Raw genomic sequence first — 21,586 nt, forward strand, 5'->3', positions numbered from 1 at the left:
TACGTAGTATAGAGAACAAGTCTATAACTTAACTTCAAACAGACTTACATCAAACACTACAAATCTTCAAACACTATATCACTTACGCTTTCCACATATTCACTCCCAAGTCTCAAAACCTGACAAACTAGCATACATACAGACTTTCAAAAATGTTATCCATCTATGCAACTTTATCTACCAATTCCCACCCATTCGTAAACGCCATCGAACTCATCATCCCTTACTCGCGAGTCGTTCGCGCAGCGATGTAAGCCTGTTCGCGGCGAGACCGAATTCCACCGAATCGCCAAGTAATTCCGCGAAGATTTACGACTGGCTCTACGTCACGACTCGAACAACGCCGATGGCACAGCGCCAGTCCCGTACTTACACGTATGACCGAAAGTTGTGCAGAAGCAATTGGACCGTAGGCGACGATACGAAACGTAACCATCAACCGTTAGATAACAGAAGAGAGGGGGCAAGGGGTGAAGGAAAGAGGAACGTGAGGGCAGGTCGCGTCGAGTTGGGGGAGGTCGCTTTTGTCTGACCCCGAATCCGGCTTGTTGCAGAGCGGGCCTGCGGTCTCTTCCACACAACGCCAAGATGCATTACAACTTCGCCAACTTCCTACGAGACATGTCTCAGCCGAACCGTGCGATCCTGCATTACCAGCTGGCCCTCTGGTGAGTACTTCGACCTCGATGCTCGGCTCATTCTGCTCGAATGCCCCGCGAATACCGTGTCGTCAGTTCTTGCCCCGCCTGGCGCAAACTGATGACGGCCGAATTGAAAGGCACCTCGACGTTTTCGACAGTAGGCTGAGGGTCTTTGAGAGATGTGGAGTGCGAGGCTACGTGTATGCACTCAGTCAGTGATTGTTGATCTCTGGGGACTTTATGAAGCTCTTCAGTTTGTGATTCTTTTTGGAGTATGGATTGAGGACAGGTTAGCCTTTATGGAGGCTTCAGAGTGGGGATGCAGTGATGATGGAAAACTCTCAGCCTGCAAATTAGTGAGATGTCAGGCTTAGAAGAAGTGTATTTATTTGATGTAATTCGGGAGTACTTGTGAACTAAATATCTAGCTTTAAGTTAGGATCTATAAAGTTGTTCACTGATAGAAGTACTTTCATAATATTAGCTAGCAGATATGGCGAGATTCTCTAGAGGTCCACATCCTCTATTACCTGAAACAAACAGCCAATTACTGCCAACTGACTTCAATTTACTATGAAACTTACAGCTCTCTTCTCTAAACGCTCTTGTCTGAAGGGTTTAGTCAGAGGTAATCCTCATTTATAAAATAGATGTATACCAGTCCCGAGTCGCCAATCCCGACATTATAAAATGACAAATCTATAGAAGATTGCGTGAAGCTGGAGACTACGTGATTGTTTTTTGCTCCCGTGTTCTCGTTAGCGAGGAACGACTGCACAGAACGAGAGATGCGCTTATCAAAGCAATAAGAGGTTTACTGACAGCGACTGGTATTCCGATAATGAAAATTCCACTTTCCTGTTCGTGCGCATCCTTTTGAAGCCGACACTTCAATGGACCTATCTTTCTCTTACGAACTAGCCTGTTTCTCTGTTCCTTTTTCCTCGCGATGGGCATGTTTCGCCTCCTCTTATCCAGACAAAGAAAACCTTCTCTTCGTTCATCGAGTATCTTCACCAGGTTTCTTCTCATTTCGTTACGGTTACTATAAAAATAAGTGACTCTTTGAAATTACTTAGAACCTGAGGAAGTTGACAAGGGTGTCTATGAGAGAGAGAGGGAGAGAGGAAAAGAGTAAAAGAAAATGTTTCGTCCTGGGCCTGCTAGTGGACTCATCAGTAAGATTACCCAGCAGACCCTGCCTTAGACGCGTGAATGGTTAGATCAGGTCAGAAAATTGTATTTATAAGAAAAGATAGTTAGATGACTACTTTCGGGAAAGTGGTAAGTAGAAGAAAGTAGGAGTCCTTCTAGTAGCGAAGTATGCCGTGGAGGAGGTGCCGCCACAAACTTATATTTCAATTATTTCTTTTTGCTCCACCTTCAGTAAGGTAGCACATCTCTGTTTTCATCCCAAGACACCAATTTTCGTATCTAATTTCAAGGGTCTTTTGTTAAGTAAAAGAAGCAGAAACGAAAGCTTCCCTTTTCAAAGTTTTCCCAATTAGAGCCGAGAATTTTGTATGCACCGTTCCAATTCTGTGCACGCGGATAAATAAACACCACCGCTAAAAACAATTCCAGAACTCGTGAGAAGAGAAAACCTACAATCGGGCAGCACGTTAGCCAGGAGTGCGCGACGAATGTTCGTCCGCTCTATTGCGTCCCCAGTCATAACTCCCACGAATTTTTGCGCGGTATAGCGGTGGAGGGAACGGGAAACGGGGAAGTGCAGCGATTCGTGAATTTTTTAAACCGCTGGCTCGCGGTGCCGATCCTGTTTCTTCGCATTCGGAAGCGGCGGGCGAAATTAATTCCACGTGTACGCCACGCGTTTACAGCGACGGTAAAACGCGGCATCCAATTAAATAAATCAAGCATGCCAGGGCGATGAAGTGTCGGGGAGCGTGCAGCCACGATAAATTCGCGGGAGAACTAGAGGCACTTCATATTTAGCCGATACGAAGAGTCGAATGCTCGTAGCACGCTCTATGACGTATTGAATAGGAGGACGAAGGGTTTCGCGTGGGAACCGATTTGCTTTCGGTTAAGCACGATGTTAGGGGATGTGTGGAATAAAATCACGGTGAAAGTGTAGAGTAATTAACCTGTGACGATTCACAGACTGACTGTAGAGTCTTGCTTCGATTTCTGGGTCGTTGACTGTTTCTCGTTTAGGGTCAAGCGTTTGGAGAGCAGTGGACTACGTGGATACTGAAGTTTTATTTGTGTGCAAAACTGGAATAAAAATATGAGCAAATAGCGAGGTATATAGCTTTCCCTGTCACCATATTTCTTTCGATTCTCGTTGTTATATAGAATCGTATTTATCCTGGCTTAGCAACATACGATGTTTGAGGTTCTAAGTATTGATGTCCCATTTTATGATACATATCCTGTATAAGAACTCCTCTCGTGAAGGATTGAATAATTTTAAATTTTATACCCAGACTTCGATCAAAATTTATCTTCCTGACCAAGGTCATCTTTTCAACCTTCATCCATAGAAAGTCACATCGACCGAGGCATCATCCTAAATCCATTTCAAGATCCAGAATCCCACCTCCAAGATACGAGGATTAAACGAGCGCGTTTCAGAGATTCCTATTCCCATTCAAGGAAAGCTTAATGCAGATTTAATCGCATCTCCCCTTTAAATACTTCACGCAATTCCACCATCGTGTAAAGGCTCCCCCTTGAAAAGTAATCTCGAAAATAATCGGTTTCAAAAGACTACCGATAACGTTTCTTCCTGCTCCTCTCTATATCTCTGATTGCGCTTTACAGCTCCGAAAGGGACCCCTTCCATCATCGAACAAGTGATCTGGAATCAACCAATCACGCTAACGGCGGCGTCTCGATCGCGAATGCCCTTCGTTTGGCCCCATTCCGCTGTTCAATCTCGCAAAAAGAGGAAACGAATGCGCGTTTGCGATCGTGGTCCTCTCGGGACGATCATAGACTGGCTCGGCTCCAGAACATCTGGGACTCTCATGACTATGGATACACATTGAATCGAAGGGATCGGGGTGGAGCATCGAAGGGAAGGTGTCGGCAGGTGCGCAAAGTGGGAAAGGTTCCCGATGAATTTCCACGCGGCTGAAGAATTTTAATCGGCTAACACTTTCGCAATCTTCGCGCGGCTTTGTGTCCCGTGCCTTTGTGCGACGTGGGACTCGACCAGGCTGATGTTTATTAATGAAAGAGTCTGCTCGTGTGTTTCGGGGTTAATTGAAAAACAGCGATCAAGTCGCGACCGCCAGCACGGGGGAGGATCGACTTGACACGTTCCACGGCTGTGAACTGTCCCAAAGAAATTCTATTGAGCGCGAATCATCCCCTCGTGGAGGTGCTTTGAGGGTGCGCGTGCTTGACACGAGGCAATATGGAGGATTAAAATTTATGATTCGGAGGCAAGTTTATAGAGACTGTGATGGAGGTATGATATAGGTGGAAATTTTAGAGGTGTTTGTGTTTGATTGAATTTCTGATTTTATGTTTGGTTTATTAAACATTTTTGGTTTATGTTTGTATTGTTAGTCTACTCTATTGAGAGCTGAATTAATGAATTAATGTTTGAGAGCTTCCAAAGTTAGCACTCACTGAACTGTTAACCATGTTTATGGTTACGTTACTTATAAGGTTGGCTGACTCCATTTGAGGTTATACTACTTATTGCGTCTGACCATATTCGATTATTATCTATACATATTCAAGAATGTGTTATTTATTGGGTGTTTGATCATATTCGAAGTCATACTACTTACTGCGTGTCTGTTCATGTTCGAGGTCATACTACTTACTAATCGGTTGTACTACTTACTTGTATGGGAGCATTTTCAAGAGTATTATATACTTTTGTTTTTACTAATGTTATTCAACAGTAGTTGTACCATAAGTATTAATCATATCGTACCATACTATCCACGTATTACTGCAGTGCATCTATACCACCTGCATAAAAGACAAGGAAATTTCTATTTCAAAGCAGTGGAACCAGAACGCAATAATTCAGTCCTTATTATACCTTCTCAGCGACAGCAAATTCTATCCAATAACGTTAACGTCTATTATGACATCTAATTATAAGCACAAGCACCACTGCATAGAGCTCAATTCCAGATTGCACTTCCTACAATGATTAATCACACGTCTCATTCTTCATGCTGATAATTTCATTAGACACTTACCAGAGAGAGAAATTAATAAACAACCACACGTCTTAAACGTCTTTCTCGTACACCATCCTCGAAATCTGCAAAACCCTTTCATCTTAAAATTCATTGACTACCTTCCAGTGATCTTTTAAAAACCGACGACTTCCATTTGCGCAACATTCACTCTTTGGTTCAAAAGCTCTCTCGTGACACCTGCTTCGTAATCCGAATTTCTACCTATTGTGACCCAAAAAAAGGAAGCACGTCCTAGTAACAAAGTCCGCGGCATTTCAGGGAACCGACAAAACAAGCTCTCACCGAGCCCAGTCTTTTTACTCGATATTCGTTCCTCAGGAGACATGCGATGCATTCTGTCGAGCTAATTGTTTCAAACAACACTGTCGACGAGTTCCAGTCTTACTTATCAGCCAAGCAATTTTATCAACGATGTTCCCAAGCTCGAAGCAGCCTGGTTGAGCCGTTTTGGTTGCACTGAGTAGTATCGAGATATTCCCTTGAATCCTGCACCCTCTAGGGACGCGCACGCGGGCAGACGAAGCCAGAGAAAAGCCAACAAAAGAGCATTAATTAGCCATAGCCTGGTACGTGCGAGATGAAGTGGCAACCGCTTCGCTTTCGGCCCTCAGCCTCGTCGTTCCACTATTTCTTCGTTCGTCTTCTTTTTTGCCCAGCTGCAACCCGCAAGCCACTTCCTGCACTCTTTCCCCCTGACCGATGCTAATGCACCTCGTTTTAAAATCCAAGTGTTCTCGCCGACCGTTCCCCTCTACTTGGCTAGCCCTGAGCGGAATCGATCAGCCCTGAATCATCAGAGAGCAGCGATAATCGAGATGGAACGGTTCAAATTTGATTCCAAGTACTTTTGATTTGTATTTCGTTTGGGGAAATTGCTCCTAAATAGAGTGTGATTTGACGATGAGGTGAGTTTCTTTTTTCTACTTTCTTGAGTAATTTGGAAATTTAGTGGCCCTTGTTAGCGGTGGTTACTGTAATTATTTCTTGGTAGAAAGTTAGTAGCTCGTAACGTGTTTGGTATTTGAAACTTTGCAGACTTGTTGGTTATGCCAGTTAATAGTAGTTAAGCTCAAGCATTTACGGGTCTAATTGGAGATCGTTGGATAATTAAAGGGAAACTTCACCGTTTTCAATCGCTTAATATCTAAACTGTGTTTAAATAACTCAGATATCCAATACGTAGTATTTTGAAATTCTTTAATTAGTAGCGTCCATAATATTCATAAACAGGTTATGTTTGACGTCATTCTACAATTGAAACGAGACGATTTTAGAGCAAATAGCTCGACTGGAACAGTGAGTAAACGCGAGACGCTTGTATCGTTGAAATAATTGTAGAAATTCTTTGTTCCGTCGCAATAACGAGTGGGGGAGAGGCAAGATTTATATTGCGTGCGCGGCACGCATTAATTCGCTGACGGTAACGATTTAATGCGAAAATAATTGGAACCAGTCAACGAGACGTGATGAGAGCGCAGGATATTAAGGGCAGAGACTAATCATTGGAGAAATCGTTATGTTGATACGACGAAGTTATTACTGTGTTTTATACCATAGTACTGGAGTTAAAAATGGTGGAAATGCAGCTGCAATCAGTGAAGGGTTATTAAGTTTTTAAGTAGTAAATCTCGAAGATATATAATAAAAGAAGTAAAAGAGCTAAAACTTGAGTTCTCCAATACTTCAGAACCAGCATTGCAAGAGTTGAATAGATCTTTAGGATTCAGGGGCCTCGAGACACACATCTATAGGATTCAGCTCATTCAGACATTCAGCTCCCTAAATATCAGTATCCCCAAGTTCCAAGGTTTCGAATTCCAAGAATCTCCAATTCTTAAGCTTCTCAAATTCTATGACCCCCGAATACCAAGGCGTCCAAATTTCAAGGTCCTCGACTTCCAGCTGCCCCAACAGCAGAACCACTCCTAAACTATTCCAGTCATCGCAACTCTACAGCTAAAAACTCTTCATAATCTCTATGCGCTGATAATTCTGTCCGTTCTGTCTCGCCTTCTCCTTCTCTGACAAAATCATCGAATCCAACACAATTCCGCGATATTTGGTCGCGCAAATGCAATTAATCCAGTAAACACGAGGACAAACGTGGCAGAGGACAGTAAAAACCAGGGATGGACAACAACGCGGGGCGGCAGGGGGAGGGTAAAAACGATGCAGGCGCGAGAGCTGCAGCGTCGCCGGACGACTGCAGCCAAATGAAAATTGCACTTGGATGGTGCACTGTCGCTGGTCCAGCTCGCTGGTAGATCTCATTTCCTAGGCTGAGCCCCACGACTGTCCCATTCATTCCGTTCGAGCTTTCCTTCTCTCTCGGCCATCGTCGCTTTTCCTCCCTCCCTTCCTCCGCCCACGCAGCTTTCTCCGGTCCAGCGGTATTAGCTCTGAAAAATTGAACCTTCGACTAACTGCCAATTTCCTCCACTTGTTTCGTTCGGCAAATCGACGCGTCGCGCATTCTTCTATCCCCATCCACGTTTTCCACCGATGGACGTTTGATTGAAACGTGAAATTGTACTTTAATAGCTGGAATGGTTAATGTTGGTCGTCTCTTTTGCAGCTTTCAACGCGGTTTGGGGGTTTGAGATGTTATGGAAAAGGTTTGCCATTTATATAATGGATTCTAGTGGCAGAATACTGCATTCGATATAGAAAGCGTGAAAATTGCAAGTTGTTGATTGATTAGATGCTGGGATTATAATAGATTCAGAATTGGTTTTGTAATAATTGTATTATAATACAGAGCAATTAAGTAATATATGTAGTATTTAATGAAACTGAAATGAGCATGATGAAATGGTGTTTAAAGCTAAAATTCGTAGAAAATTAGTTTGGCTGATTCGACTGCAGGGTCTTATTCTACTGTGAGTGGATTTTAGTCAGGTCAGACACAACGTCAAACACATTTGACACGCATTGTAAGCGTATTTCCACGAGCTACTAACACAAAAACAAAGCTCTCTCATTCTTAATCTGTATCTTATTTTAGCATATAAAGTAATCTTCCAAAATTTCTGACACCTGTTGCCAAGTACTTTGACCATAGAAAAATTCTACGCAATTAGTAGATTTAGTAATTCTCATTAAGTAGAACTCACTGAGAACAAAGAAATGATTAGTTTCCTACATATTTCTATTTCAAGAAATTACCATGAATTTATCCCCTGAAATTTGCTCTCCCAATATCTACCGAATCAGAGATCTAATTTCACTTCTAAAAACCATGATCCCCACTTTCCATACGTTCTACACAAAAACTTCAGTGACACAAATCTCTCATAAATGACTTACCACCATCTAATCAACCACACCCTGAACACTAAAATATCCCCTTTCCATCTTCTCTGCCCACAACCCCAGTGATATTCTTTCAGTTACGAACCCAATCAAAGAAACCCATCCCTTCCCTCACCAGCGCCTGGGGACTCGTTCGAGGTGTCCAACAGTAGCGTAACACGAAGCATTGGAGCTCGGACGCAGAGCTCGATTGACGTTCGTCATCGAAGCACCAAGTGAGCGTCGTTCCTCACGGCGGCACGTTCTCCTCGTTGACGTTCCTCGGCGCGCGACGAATTAGTTTTCGATCAGCCGTCCCAGATTTCCCCGAGGAGACGTTCCGCGAAGTTTCCTGTCTGGCGGGACCGACGGCGCGTCGGCTAAGTAATTTAAAGTAGCCCGAGATTGACCCTCTCCATACAGCGGTAATAATTGAACGACGAGCGGGGTCTTCCCCGCCTTGGGGAGCTCGGCGGCGTCGGTTATTGCGTTCGCGGGTGGAACGGCTCTGAGGTGTCTCGAGGATTGTCAAGGAAGAATAAAATAGGCGGAGGACGGAGAGAAATACGGTAGTCAATCGATGGAATGCTCTCGCAGGATCGAGACGCGTCTCCTGTTTGCTTTCCATTCGGCCAGGGAGAGCTGCTCGTTTCCTCCAGGAGACTTTCTTATCTTATGCTCCTTTTCTATCTCGCCCCGTACGCGACACCTCTCTCACCCTTGAGTTCTTTGAGAGGATTCCTTTCTCGGCCCTCTACGCTCTTGTTTTCGTTTTCTGTCGCTGTGCAAACTTTCACGCGCGCCGATATTTTTCGAACTGGGAGACAGTTTCGCTTGGAATGCCGTTTAATTTGACGTTTCGAGCGCTTTGACTCTGTCTTGCGAGGACGAGCTGAATATTCAGGAGCTACTGAGGCCAGGGATGCTTGAATATTCATCATTGGCGTGACCGATATTATCGAAGAAAACATCGGAGTGTTTGGGGGCGATCGTTTGCTGGAAAATGAGATTATCTTCGGCACTTGGAGGTCCTGCTGAGGGAGATGGGGCCTGGCGAAAGTGGGTGACACGTATTTTAGGGGTGTATAGAGTTTGGAGTTCGGCAGACTTTGGGGAAGTGAAAGGAAGCTGTGACTGGACTGGCACGGGGTGGATAATATGGTGACAGAGGGTTCATAGTGAAGTAGAGTTAATGGTTCAGAGTAATGAGTAGTCAAAATGTGCGTTTATTAATTGCAGGAAACAGTATTGTAATTTAGGATATGCATTGCCAACAGTGTTAAATTTGCTAATTTTCATTGAAAATTTGCTGTATGAGGTACCTTTAAGTTTAAAGTTGATGCTTGAATGGAGTTAATTAATTCAATTATTAATCGTAAATTAACCTGTCGGTTTAACAATACAATAATTATATTAGTTAATTTAGTAAATTGTTATAAACTTTCGGCTGGTACTCTGAATTTCATTTTTCGTTTATAATATATGCTATCTTTTTGTGTTTAAATAATAGCGTATTGTACTAATAATTAATTAAATTTACCAAAATTGTTTCTGGCCGAGTCATAATGACAGAATTAATCTTTTAATAAAGAATTCTCGAATAAAAATGTCACTTGTATAACTCAACAAATTTGTAACAATAATATGGTCTTTGGAATAATTTACCCATTTTCCAGTTTTCGATACTGCCAGAAACAGCTGCGTTATCTATTCGCAATCAATTGTCTCTCTCACTAGAAGAATATTAAGATAAATTCATTTGAATTCTCTGAAATTTTTAATCGTTAAAGTGAACATACAAAACTTATTTCTACAAATATTTAATATTTCAAATATTTGCTTCTCTCACTAGTTGAAAAATAACACGCATACCTTCACATATTCCACATGTGGCATTCCTTCATCATAAACTCGTTATATTCACTATATATTGAGTGCACCATTATTCAAATTTTTGATCAGACCAAAGTGCATTCCCATGAACATGATTTGACTGTCGAAAACGTGTTTCTCTTTATAAACTCGTATTTAATAAACTTTCTATGCTGATAGTACACTACATACACACAGAATTGAATTTATGGCTTCACTAAAGAAAATAAGATAAAATTAATTTTTTCAACAGAGGGAAATTGAAAGAAAATTCATAAAAAATGACACCATAGTAAAGTGCAAATCTACAAAAACAGAAATATGTGACTCATGCTCTTTCACTTTATAATTAAAGATGTTTCGTCAACTATTACACTAGATCCTAGAACAACCTTCTCCAACCACTTACTATCACAAAAGAGTTCAGTATCCATCGATTTCCAGGGATTAAAAAGCCCAGTTCCTCGATAAAAATCGCAGTACATTCCACTACCGTGTGCGAACATGAACGGCGATAACAGTGAACGCTCGCGTAAGCGCACCCCCAAAGATCCAGTTTCGTACGAGGGATTGCAGTTTTACGATTCGTTGTAAACAGAGGAGGGAAGAGAATGCGGCATAGGCCATTTGCGTCGTTGCTACTGCGTATCGCGTGGGCGTCGGACACCGAACGAAATAGATGTACCCTCCCCCAGAGGGGTGGGAAGCCAGGGAGTGGGGACTTTACACGAACATTATGCAGCCTTATATTTACGATAATGTATTATGTGATTGCGATTTTATGACGCCACGCTTTTACTATTATCCGCAACAGCATAAAACGTCGAAGGCTGCTGCGCGTAGATACATCCCGAGGTCTGTGCATAAATCAAGCGCGAAAGAAATTTCCCAAATACCTTGATCCGCAATAAAAATGGCCGACGCTGTCGCTCCTAAGCGGAGACCAGTTCGCTCGATACTAATGCACTTGGTTTTATTATTTATCGACTGGCGCGAGACGCGATCGAGCCTGGCCACTGTGCAGGGCGTCGAGGAGTGCCTCTTCGGAACGTTGAAATTCAATCATCTTATAGGCGTGAGGCTGAGGGCAGAGACGTTGAAATGTTCCTCGAACGAGGGATAGGGGAAGCTGGACGTAGGGAATATCTTAACATTACTGCTGAAAAGATACTGAGGTACTGGCGATGGGGAATAGTGGTGTTAGCTTTGAGTGAAGGGTAGTGCTTTGGGTTTTATTGTGTATCGACTTGGGTATTTGATTGAGTGTAAAAATTCGGTTCTACTGAGCGGAGTGGATGTAAAAGGGTACTGTAAAATTTGGAGATGCATTTTATAACACGTTTTTGTTCCTGTTATGTGCTCAGTGTAATTTAATGCAAGAGTGATTGGGTGTATCGAAGTAGTCCTTCACTGGAGAAGGGTACGAGAGGTATGAAACGTTTCTGTGGTACTAGAGCAAATGAGATGTCGGCGAAGTAGGATAACGTTAACTGAAGACCGACATATCAAGTTTTATCGGTTATCGAGTGGCTGCCGCGCGATCCACTTATGTCTTCAGCTGTCGAGGGAAATGTCGCGTTGAGCATCAATTCGTCGCCACATCAGAATTCAATATTCTTGTAGACAGGAAGTGAGATGCGTTGTAATACCATTATCCGGCTATAAAACGAAGAGCCAGAGGGGCGTAAGCAACTTTCAAACGTGACCTCTACGCAAGATAGATGCGACACCCAAGAGAGAGTAGTAGACTCTACCAATCTTATTCCCTTTGATCTGAATTGTAATTTATAAAATCGAGTTGAATCATAGAGACTTCTCCTTTCCACTTTTTCAAGACAAATATTATTGATCTCAAGAAATTTCCACAGGGAACATTCCCTTACAAATTTAACTTAATTTCTGTCAATGAAATGCTCGTCAAAAAATGTTCCACTAGTAATTATTAATTTTACGATACTATCAATGTATGAGTTTAATAGGAAGTGGTCGGAGAAGACGAAGAGTTATTATCGAACGGCAATTGAGAGTTGGCCCTCATTTCGCGCGTAGTACCACGAGTAAATAGATCATTGTCGTTCTGGAACAATGACGAGGCTGCGCTCGCTGGTAGTAGGAAAGACCGCCGAACGTAGTACAGCATCGTATTGTTCGTCTGCCGGAAACGCCTGTGAATAAATTGGCCACGCTGCTTCCATGATGCCGCGCTATTATCTTGCATCGCCGCTATACATTCGTTATACGTGTGCTAATGCTCGTGCTTGCTTCGTGCTGTTCTATTGACGCGAAGGAATTGGCAAATCCATCACAGCAGAGGGTTAATAACCCTCGACGTAATGATCAAGAAAGGAGCAGTGGTGTTGGGCGATAAGAGAAGAAATACGATTATGGCAAATTAATTCTATATTCTGGAACCTTAATTCTAGTAGAACTAGGTTTGAATATTTTTTACATCAAATTTTGACCCTTCTCTTCAGTTTTGTATTCAAGCACTTGACAGTGTATTAAAAATAAGGAAGCAGAATCTGAAAATTATGCATGCTTTTATAGTAGAAGTTAGTTATGAATGTAGTTTGCTTTTTTATATATAGGAATAGTAATAATTTGTACGTAGAATGGACTAGACTATTTTTACTTATTAAAAATGATTAAAAGTAATTTCATTTCAATTCCAATAGCACTTTCATCACGTAAAACGACGTTACAGCGTTTTAATGGGATGTCGAATGCACTGTACAAGCGTGATTAGATACGTACCTCTCTTCCACCCTATACCCTCCTATCCAAGCTTTGTCGTTGACTTAGCTTTACGATCCAATGCAGCCATAAACTCGATCTATCGAAAATTACGTGCAGGATATCCGGCAAAACCCGAACTCCAAGAACCACCACTGAGTAAGCTTCCCACGTTCAAAATATTGGCATCAAGGTACCTCATATTATCTAAGTCCATTTTCGAAGTGGATTCAGAGGATTAATGAAAGGATAGCAAGGTTAGTTACTAACACAAGTAACGATAGTGCGTTCTAGGTGCGATGATTTACGCTACACGCGATATCTGACTTGCTACGACTTATTTAAGGTCTGTTCTACTTAAACTTGGGCGACAGTACGGACTAACGCTCGCTTTTCTCGCTGCAAATTTTCTATTAATAGAGCTGCCGTACTATTTATAGCAATCTTATTCAAATATTAGCGGATATTATTAAGATGTATCTGAACTAAGTTCATAAGAATTTCAAATGAGTTCTACTAAAACGAGACAAGTGTTATAAACACTGCTATCTTTAAAGAAATAAGTAGATTGCAGTACTTTTATTCGAGATTGAAACTACTAGAACGTTTATCAACAGAAATTCTGACGATCGTACCACGAGAATCAGCTTTTGTAATTGCATAAAATGTCACTTGAGCTGTAATTAAGATAAATATGACCGTGAAGCAGGAAACATCTTCCAAGTAAGATATGTTATTGCAGTACTTCTCTCACGTCACCTACACTAGACAGGACAATCAACCCACCCTTTTCCAAAGAAAATTACCAGACACAACAATTCCTCATGGCGCACACCAGCAACCTTAGTCACCTCAATTCACCTTGATACCCACCTTGATAGCCACTCCTTTCTAACAGTGTTATATCTCGAACTCGTCAGATGATTTACGATCTACTATTTGTCACCACGAGGATCTCCAAGTTTTATGAAAACACGAAGTCAGTGACATAACCCTAGGAGCATTAGCTAAATATTAAAAGAGCTCGGTAACCCTTATACGACCCCCTCGTGAAAAGACGATGAACGGAGGGACTGGTTGGTACGGATCTAACATACTCCACCACGCTTTATCTCCCTCTTATAAATGAAACAGGTTATTTATTATCCAATAAAGAGACGCCACTGGTAGGCGACACCCTCGCGGGTACATTGCCAGGGTTGTATCCTCTGACGTGTAAATATCGAGGTTTCCACCGTGACCCTCTTCGGAGACTAGACACGACCCCATCTTTTTCCCCACTTTTCGTCGACGTGTTTCCCCTATGTGACTTCGGGGAATCTTGAAACGAATTTCACGGCGACGATGACTTTGATGCCTGTGTAGGGCGATGGGAAAGGGAAGTAAGGACTGCTCATTATTTGTTAGTAATTAAGAACAGCAACGAATATCTTTTAATATTGGCAGTAGTTACTTATTACTCTTATATGTAGAAAACAGTGGCTCATGAGTTTCTTCAGAGAGTTTCATCAAATACTTACGCTACTTTATATCTTCTATTAAAATGCGAAACTTAAATAAACTTAACATAATAAACCACAGTAAGGTACTAAAATTATATTCCATACTCACTCAGTTTGCACAAACATCACGAACACTAGTTCTACTATTAAAGAGATCCCTAACAAAATCGTCCTTAAAAATCCCTTGCAATTAATATCCAACTTACATCCTCCCTTCACCCTGAACCAAAACGGTGGAATGATTCCAGCTCTGCTAAACCCCAGCTTTATCTCGACCCCAGCGACAAGTTGTACAGCGTTTCGCGACGTGGAGCGCGCAGAACAAAAGCGTCCGATCGCATGACCGAGAGAACTCCTGAGACACGCTTTAATGGCCACAATTTCTTAAATTGCTCGCGGATGATCGTATCTCGCGGAAAGATTTCGTGTCCGTGCCTTTATCAGTGCGAGCTGAAGGAAAAAAGCACGACCACGGGGTGGGAGCATGGGGAAGGGTAGAGGGAGGCAGAGAGAGAGGGCGGTCGTGTACTCGGAACGCTCAACAAAGCGGCTTTAATTAAAACTTTGCTGCGAGCCGGATAGCCCTGGATATTTTCGGACGAGCGTAAGCAGTCTGAACTTAAGAGGGAAGATCGAAGTTTCCTCCACCACGGCGCTTCCGGTCAGATCTCGAGGTACGAGGGCTCGTTGAAAGTCGAACCGTGTCTGGTTTCTAACGTGCCGCGGGAACAACGACGTCGAACATCTGTTGAAGGCGGCGGAGGTTCCGGTCGATTGACCTCCCCTAGTGATCATCTTCGTTGCCCTGTGCTTCCGATCGATAGAAGTCAATTGTTTTCGCCCCCGACTGGATTAGAATTTCGATTTTGATTTAATAGAGACTTGGGTTGCCTGAGGGAATGAGGCGTAGGTTCAAGTTCAGGGCTGATGGGTAGGTTTAATGGGGCGCTACACTCTCAATGAATCTGAGATTATGTACTTTCTTAGGGTGATTGATTCTCTGCTGATTATTTTCATGTAGTAAAGAGTTCTTCTCATTTAGCTTATTATGAGGCTACTTTGTATGGAGGGCTTGGTTAAAAACAATTTTCACTTCTTATACATCATCAATATATGTTGACCTGAGAAGGATGTACTTCAGTTTAAATTCAGCAGTGAAGTGAGAGCTTGTAGCGAGGAGACAGTGTACTCGTGAGGGAATAATTTGAAGATCCACTTGTGAGTAAACAGCTAGCAGATATGCTAAGCACCGCTAAGCAAGACGTTCGAAACTATGTGGTAATGTATTACCAGGAAACACAGGATGTCTTAATCTTTTAACACCGTTAGAGAGCTTTGTAAGCGAGGCTCGAGTTCATAGCATAATTCTCCTCGAATTCCCGACGTCACGCGTGCCCTCGCACGAACTTTGAAGCGAGTTCAGGAATAAAGGTCGATTGATTTTCAGCCAATTCGATCTTAAATTATTCTTCTGAATATGCGACCTGCCTTGACGAACCTTCGGGAAAAGTTTAACGAAGATGTTGAATTCTTCGGTGAAACAATGGACCTCGGTAATTTTAATTGTCCCTAATTTTTCCTTTTTTCGTGTTACTAGTATCATTGAACTTTCTTCTTTAATTAATATTTTGCATCAACTAATGTGATGCATAAAGAAATTTAAGGAGAAGAGTAAATATTTTCTTTTCTTTTATCCACGTATTAATAAAAATGTATCTTCAATGTGGGCTGCAGTATTTAATAAGAAATGTTAATTAAAAAATGCACGCAATTCATCGTGCGCAAGTGTCGTTGAAAGGAAGCTGCAGTTGAGCAAAGTATTACGTGAATAGCAGTGCTGCTTCATTTGCCATAAAAAAAATTTATCAGTGGAGTATTCTATTCGAAGCTTTCGCTTCAAACGTACTTAGTCGTTTCTAATTGAACTTATTAAGAAAGTCTTTCAAGTAGTTCCCGATTTCCTGCGTCCGGGCGGTTCTTAAGAAACCGCTTTGCTTCTTTTGTTTCAATTTTAAGCTCATTGCGAAAGCACTCACAGTTATTTAAAATCGACGGCCCTCTTTGGCGAGACAATTTTCCTTCGATCTTTTAAAAAAAAACCAGCGTATCGCTCAATTTGAAATATTGAAAGCCTTTGAATCTCGGAACAAATTCTGCCTATCGCGGTAATTAAGCAGGAAGTATCGACTTTCAAACAGAAACTGTTAATTAGTTAACTTAATAACAAAGTTAGCTCACTAGTAGTTAGGAAGAAAATCAATGATGGCGTAATGTAATTAGGCTTTGTTTCGGAACTGTGTTAACTGTTACAAAAACGTCTATGGTACGCGGGAAAGGTTGTCTGACTTGGGACTTATTCTACTGCAGGCGTTATACAGGTCAGGCGCAGCAATGCCAGTAGAACAAATGGAATTAGTCAGACAGAGGTTATTCGCATTTTGTACACATTATCTTCTATTAATATCTCAAAACCTTCTGAAAACCTTATAAAATTTCTGACACCTATCATAAATCACCCCGTATATTATAACGTCTACCTTCAACGATTTAATTTCTTCGAAAAAATATTTTCTCTAAAAATACCTTCTCAAATATAAAACATATTATACCTAAATACACTAAAGGCTTTTCTAATTAAAAATCCCTGAAATCTAAACAATAAGACGATTCATCAAACAAGTGCCACATTTCACACCCTCATTTTCTAGGTAAATATCACGTTCCAACCACGATACAAACATTTACATAAAATTCCATGCTAGTAGTCAATCTCTAACACGGTCCCCCACCCACCAGCCTCCACAACGCGTTTCAGTCGTACGTTTCCTTAGCATTTCCCAGGGATTGCGTTTTATCCCTGGGAAGAGCAACGCGTTCCTGGGGAATCCTCTTTTCGAAACGTACAAGCGCGGAACGAGGTGGCGGCCGCTGCGACGAGTATCTTTTCCCTTTTAAGACAGGGCTGCCTCTATAACGTGATAAGCGCGAACTTCGTTTCGTGGTTCACGCACTGCATCGCGAAAATTCGTCTCTGCCCCGTTCCCACATTCCAGTCGCGTGCTTCTCGGGCGAAAATTCTGCTGTGCCCTGAATTGTCGAACGTTTCACGCGATTAAGAAAATCGAACAGGGAGCAAACGCTGGAATCCTGGCGAAATCGTATCGCAAGGGCGAATGAGGGGAAGGAATTGATTTCTGCTATTCAACGTTGTCGCTCTTCGGGGAAAAAACTGGTTCTTCCGTCGACGTTCCTGGAGGATCGCGCGATATCACGACCATCGAGGATTGTTTTATGTCGCTCGACGAGGAAAAACGGTGACGGGAGTGTAATCAGCGACCCGCTTATCTGTCCATTTATCTTGCCACTATGTAAAGTGTGGTTTTAGATTAATTCGGCGATAATATTAACTGGATTCGCGATCGCATAGTTTGATTCTAGGTTTATGAATATACAGATGGAATTGCGGGTTGTGGACATTACATATAATGAATTCTGTTTAATGTACTTCCATCGCATGGAATATTTATTCAGTTATTTTTGCTTGATATATCTGTTCGAAATACAGTAAGACATATGTTCAGTATATGTAATCTGTGTCTTGCGTGGTGATGATAGTAAAATTTGCTTAGGATAATAATGACGGTATTTCCTTATCTTTTAGTTTCTTCCTGTATTCCTTCCCATAGAAAAAGGAACATTACACATTTCAAGTAAATATTTGTATTCAGTATTTTCAGACCATAACTCACTAATGGAGGTAAAAAATTGATCGTGATTCTCACCGCTTGACCAAGAGGAGATAAAATCGTTAATCCTGGATTTCGCTTGCATTTACTGAACCTCCCTTACAAATACTTACTAGCAAAATAAAACTATTATCGCAACGCTCGAGTAATATACTTTCGTCAATCAACCCTTAACTCCCTACGAGATCAGATGAACAAGCAAAGCAGAGGGCAGACCCTATTAAATTCCTAGCCCTTCGCCGTGCAGTGACGTGGTAGCGGGGTGATAAATCTTCGAAACGTCCAAAAAATGTTCCGACGTCGAAATATTTCACTCCAGGAATCAATATTGTTCCTGGTGACTTAAATATAGATGGAACTCTTCGAAGAATAAACGAAAAAAACAGGGGGCGGAGCAGGGGGAGGGGGAGGCGGGAAAGAGACACGCGATCCATCCAGAACGCGTCGAATAAAACGGATTCTCCGCGGGAGCGTGAACATGCATCACAGACGCGATAGAATACCGATCGGATTATACTTTTCTTTTTCGACGCTGGCCGATCCACTCACGTCGGATTTCTTTCTGTCCCTTTTATCCGCTTTCCCCCGTTCCCCAGGCCGTGTGTAACCCGCGCCCGAATCCCATCTCCGTATTTTTCCTCGATCTCAACTTCGTCTGCCCTTATTGAGCACTCTCGCAGCCAACCCCTGCGGACCAGATACAATCGTTACGAAGCAACTAGGCGTCGGGATACCCTGGACCCCATTCAGACTGTTTTCCCTGTCTTCTTCCTGCCATAACTATGTGCCTCTAATCTTCTGTCGCCGTTATGGCGCTAACGGTCCGTGTGCTGGCTCGACGATGGCCTTCTTAATATCGAATATCGCGCGATAAGACAGCCAGTATGTGGACCCTGTTCTAACCGAGTCGATTTGCTGCTGCAGATGTCACACGTATTGGTAGGAATTTAGGGGATATATGCAGGGTGAAATATGAGAGGTGGAGTTGGATGTATGTATAGGGAGAGCTTGTAGATTCTTAGTTTATTCGATTTCTTGGTGATAGTAGCTGTGATTAGTTAGGAATGAGAATAAATGTGTATAATGAGAATGGTGGTAATAGGTACAATAGCACTTATAAGTATGTTCGAATACTTACGAGTGGTACTGTACATGTCTGTTGCAATGGCTCGATAATTGTACCTGTCTGGATACTTGCACACAGTTCTGTGATACTTGCCCCAGGTACCTAGTACTCATGATAATTTATAAACGAAGGTAACTATTCGTAAAAGCGATGGTAAAAAGGGAAATAATATATGTACGTATATTACATATAACTGTGTTAACGTCGACACTTGCACGCTATTTGCCTACAACGATCTGTATAATGATTTTAGATTTAGTACTGAAATGAATAAGTCTCTCGAGTCACTTAAATCCAGACGATTCACATCTCAGCTTACGTTCGCATTAATACGAGCTTTCAGGAAGCAGAGACGACCTGTTTCAAGGAGAAACAGCGGATTCTGCACACGTAAGTTTTCCTCCTCCGCTTGGCATGAAAGCTCGGCGCTGTAATTGACTGCGTGCCATGAAGGAGGTAGAAGTTGAAAGGATGCGAGTGACATTTTATTAAGTAGAGAGTTCCATGCTGGGAAGCGATCTAGACGTACAGCGTCAAACAGAAGTTCCACGTTGGTTTTCGATGTGTAGGGAAATCAGAAAGTTGAGGTACGTTCGAAGAAGTTAGAATTTGAATTGATGAAATTTAGTGATCTAATATCATCGCTTTTACTTAACCCAGTATGCGACTCTTCTCGAGAGTTCATTAACCCTTTAAAGTAACACAGGATACTTCATTAACTCTCATCTAATGCAGTGCCAATATCACAGCGCAAGCAATCTAAGATATAAGTATTTCTAGTTCACAACATTTCAGGCTATTAATTTCTGGAAATTATCCACGACTATCGTCTGCAGATAACATACAGAGTGGCTCACATAACTGTATCACCTAAATTTTCTTCTAAACTATTTATCGTATGAAAAAAATGTTTCAGGCAAAAATTGCTTGATATCGAAAGGAGCATACTACAGAAGAGCATGTTCTCAATTCCAAATAACTTTCGTTGGAAACATTTTTTCATGAAATGAATCTCTACCTGAGAGCCAAACTAAATCAAGTCCATTTTTCTTAAAGTTCAGTTTGTTACAGAATCTCACTGCTCTTTCTTCATTTTATTAGAATACAGGTATTTAGTTAAGTTACGTTATTAAAAAACTGCTTCGAAAAAAGTAGGTAATATCATTTATTTTTCGACTCTCCTAAAAAGTACCAAAAAAGATCTTAGGCTGGTCTGGCTCTCAGATACAGAAACAGTGTACAAAAAAAATCAGGCGATACTCTTACGTGACTCACGCTGTATAACGTACAATATACAGTAACTAAAAAATACTTAAATAATCTCCTACTAAAGGTCTTCATTATCTCACCACGCCACGTCTCAATATCATAATCCTAATATCCTGTCAAGTCATATAATGATACAATCCCAGTCTTCACCGATTGTGCAACGCTATTGAATCAAAGGTACTGTTTCCTCCTTATTATTTTCTTCGATGTTTCACGAGAGTTCTCTGCTCCCACACCCTCCGGGAGCAAGTTTAATTCAGTTTCTTAAATTCGCTTCCGCCAGAAGAGTCGAGTTGCCGGAATCACGCTGGTTCCCCCGCAGAAATATAATATCGCACTTTAATCCCCGAGCGATGTTACCTCAAATTGCGCCGCTTCGAAGGATCGCTGTCAGAATATATACGTTTCCCGTCAGGAAGTTTAGGGAACTTTTGTCGGAACCTGTTCGCCGCCGTAATATATTTCCGCTAACTACGTTACCTCCAAATTGCCTTCAGAAGCGGTCGAAGAGCGGCACAATTAACCAAACCGTCTTTTTAAATCCCCTGCTGCCGCCTTGTTAAATATTCCTCAGTATCGTCAGACTATTCCACGCTGGCACGTCGACAAGAGAAAAGAATCAGGAGGAAGGATTTCCAGGGAACGCGATTTCTAGTCCGCGGCAACTATTCCCTCGCGAAGGAACTCGACTAATTTGCCTGCTTTTACCCTGTCCACCCTTTATCCGTCCGCAGCGACGCGTGTACGTACGTGATCCTTAAATCCTTGTCCGCGAAGTTGCGCCAGAACCACGGTCACGCTTTGTCACTGTCGCGAGATTCATAGCGGGTTGCTCTTTGCCCCCGGCAGTTTTCCCTTTTTCGCCAGGAGGAAACTCGAGCAATTTCGTCCGCTGGCAGACAGCTGGAAACCAAGCGGATGACCGTGATAGGGGTTGCAGCGACCTCTTATTGACCCTGGCCGATGATCACGGCTCGTTACCCGTCCGCTACCTTCGTTGCGTAACGAGCATCTCGCACGATGGCGTTAATTAACTCGCTGTCTCATCGAAAACAGTGTTGCAGTGTTATTCATGGATTATCTGGCGAAATGATGTGTGGGGCGGAGAAACGATTTCATCGAGAGAGATGAACTCTGTGGGGTCAAGTGCGATTGATGAGGTATCATGTTTTTGGGGATTGTTAGTCACGAATTCAGTTCAGGGAATGTCAGT

At 42.2% G+C, this 21,586-nt stretch overlaps 1 protein-coding gene across 1 annotated transcript in view; it reads left to right on the top strand.

The window, feature by feature from the left end:
- The window catches only part of LOC143177073 (protein O-mannosyl-transferase TMTC1), a 200,129-nt gene that overhangs the window by 161,330 nt on the left and 17,213 nt on the right, over positions 1-21,586 (top strand). The window contains exon 10 of the mRNA XM_076374845.1: positions 555-668. Coding sequence (XP_076230960.1) covers positions 555-668 — 114 coding nt within the window. The remainder of the gene's footprint in view (positions 1-554; positions 669-21,586) is intronic.

The sequence above is a fragment of the Calliopsis andreniformis genome, chromosome 3, assembly GCF_051401765.1.
Source record: "Calliopsis andreniformis isolate RMS-2024a chromosome 3, iyCalAndr_principal, whole genome shotgun sequence".
Lineage (NCBI taxonomy): Eukaryota > Metazoa > Arthropoda > Insecta > Hymenoptera > Andrenidae > Calliopsis > Calliopsis andreniformis.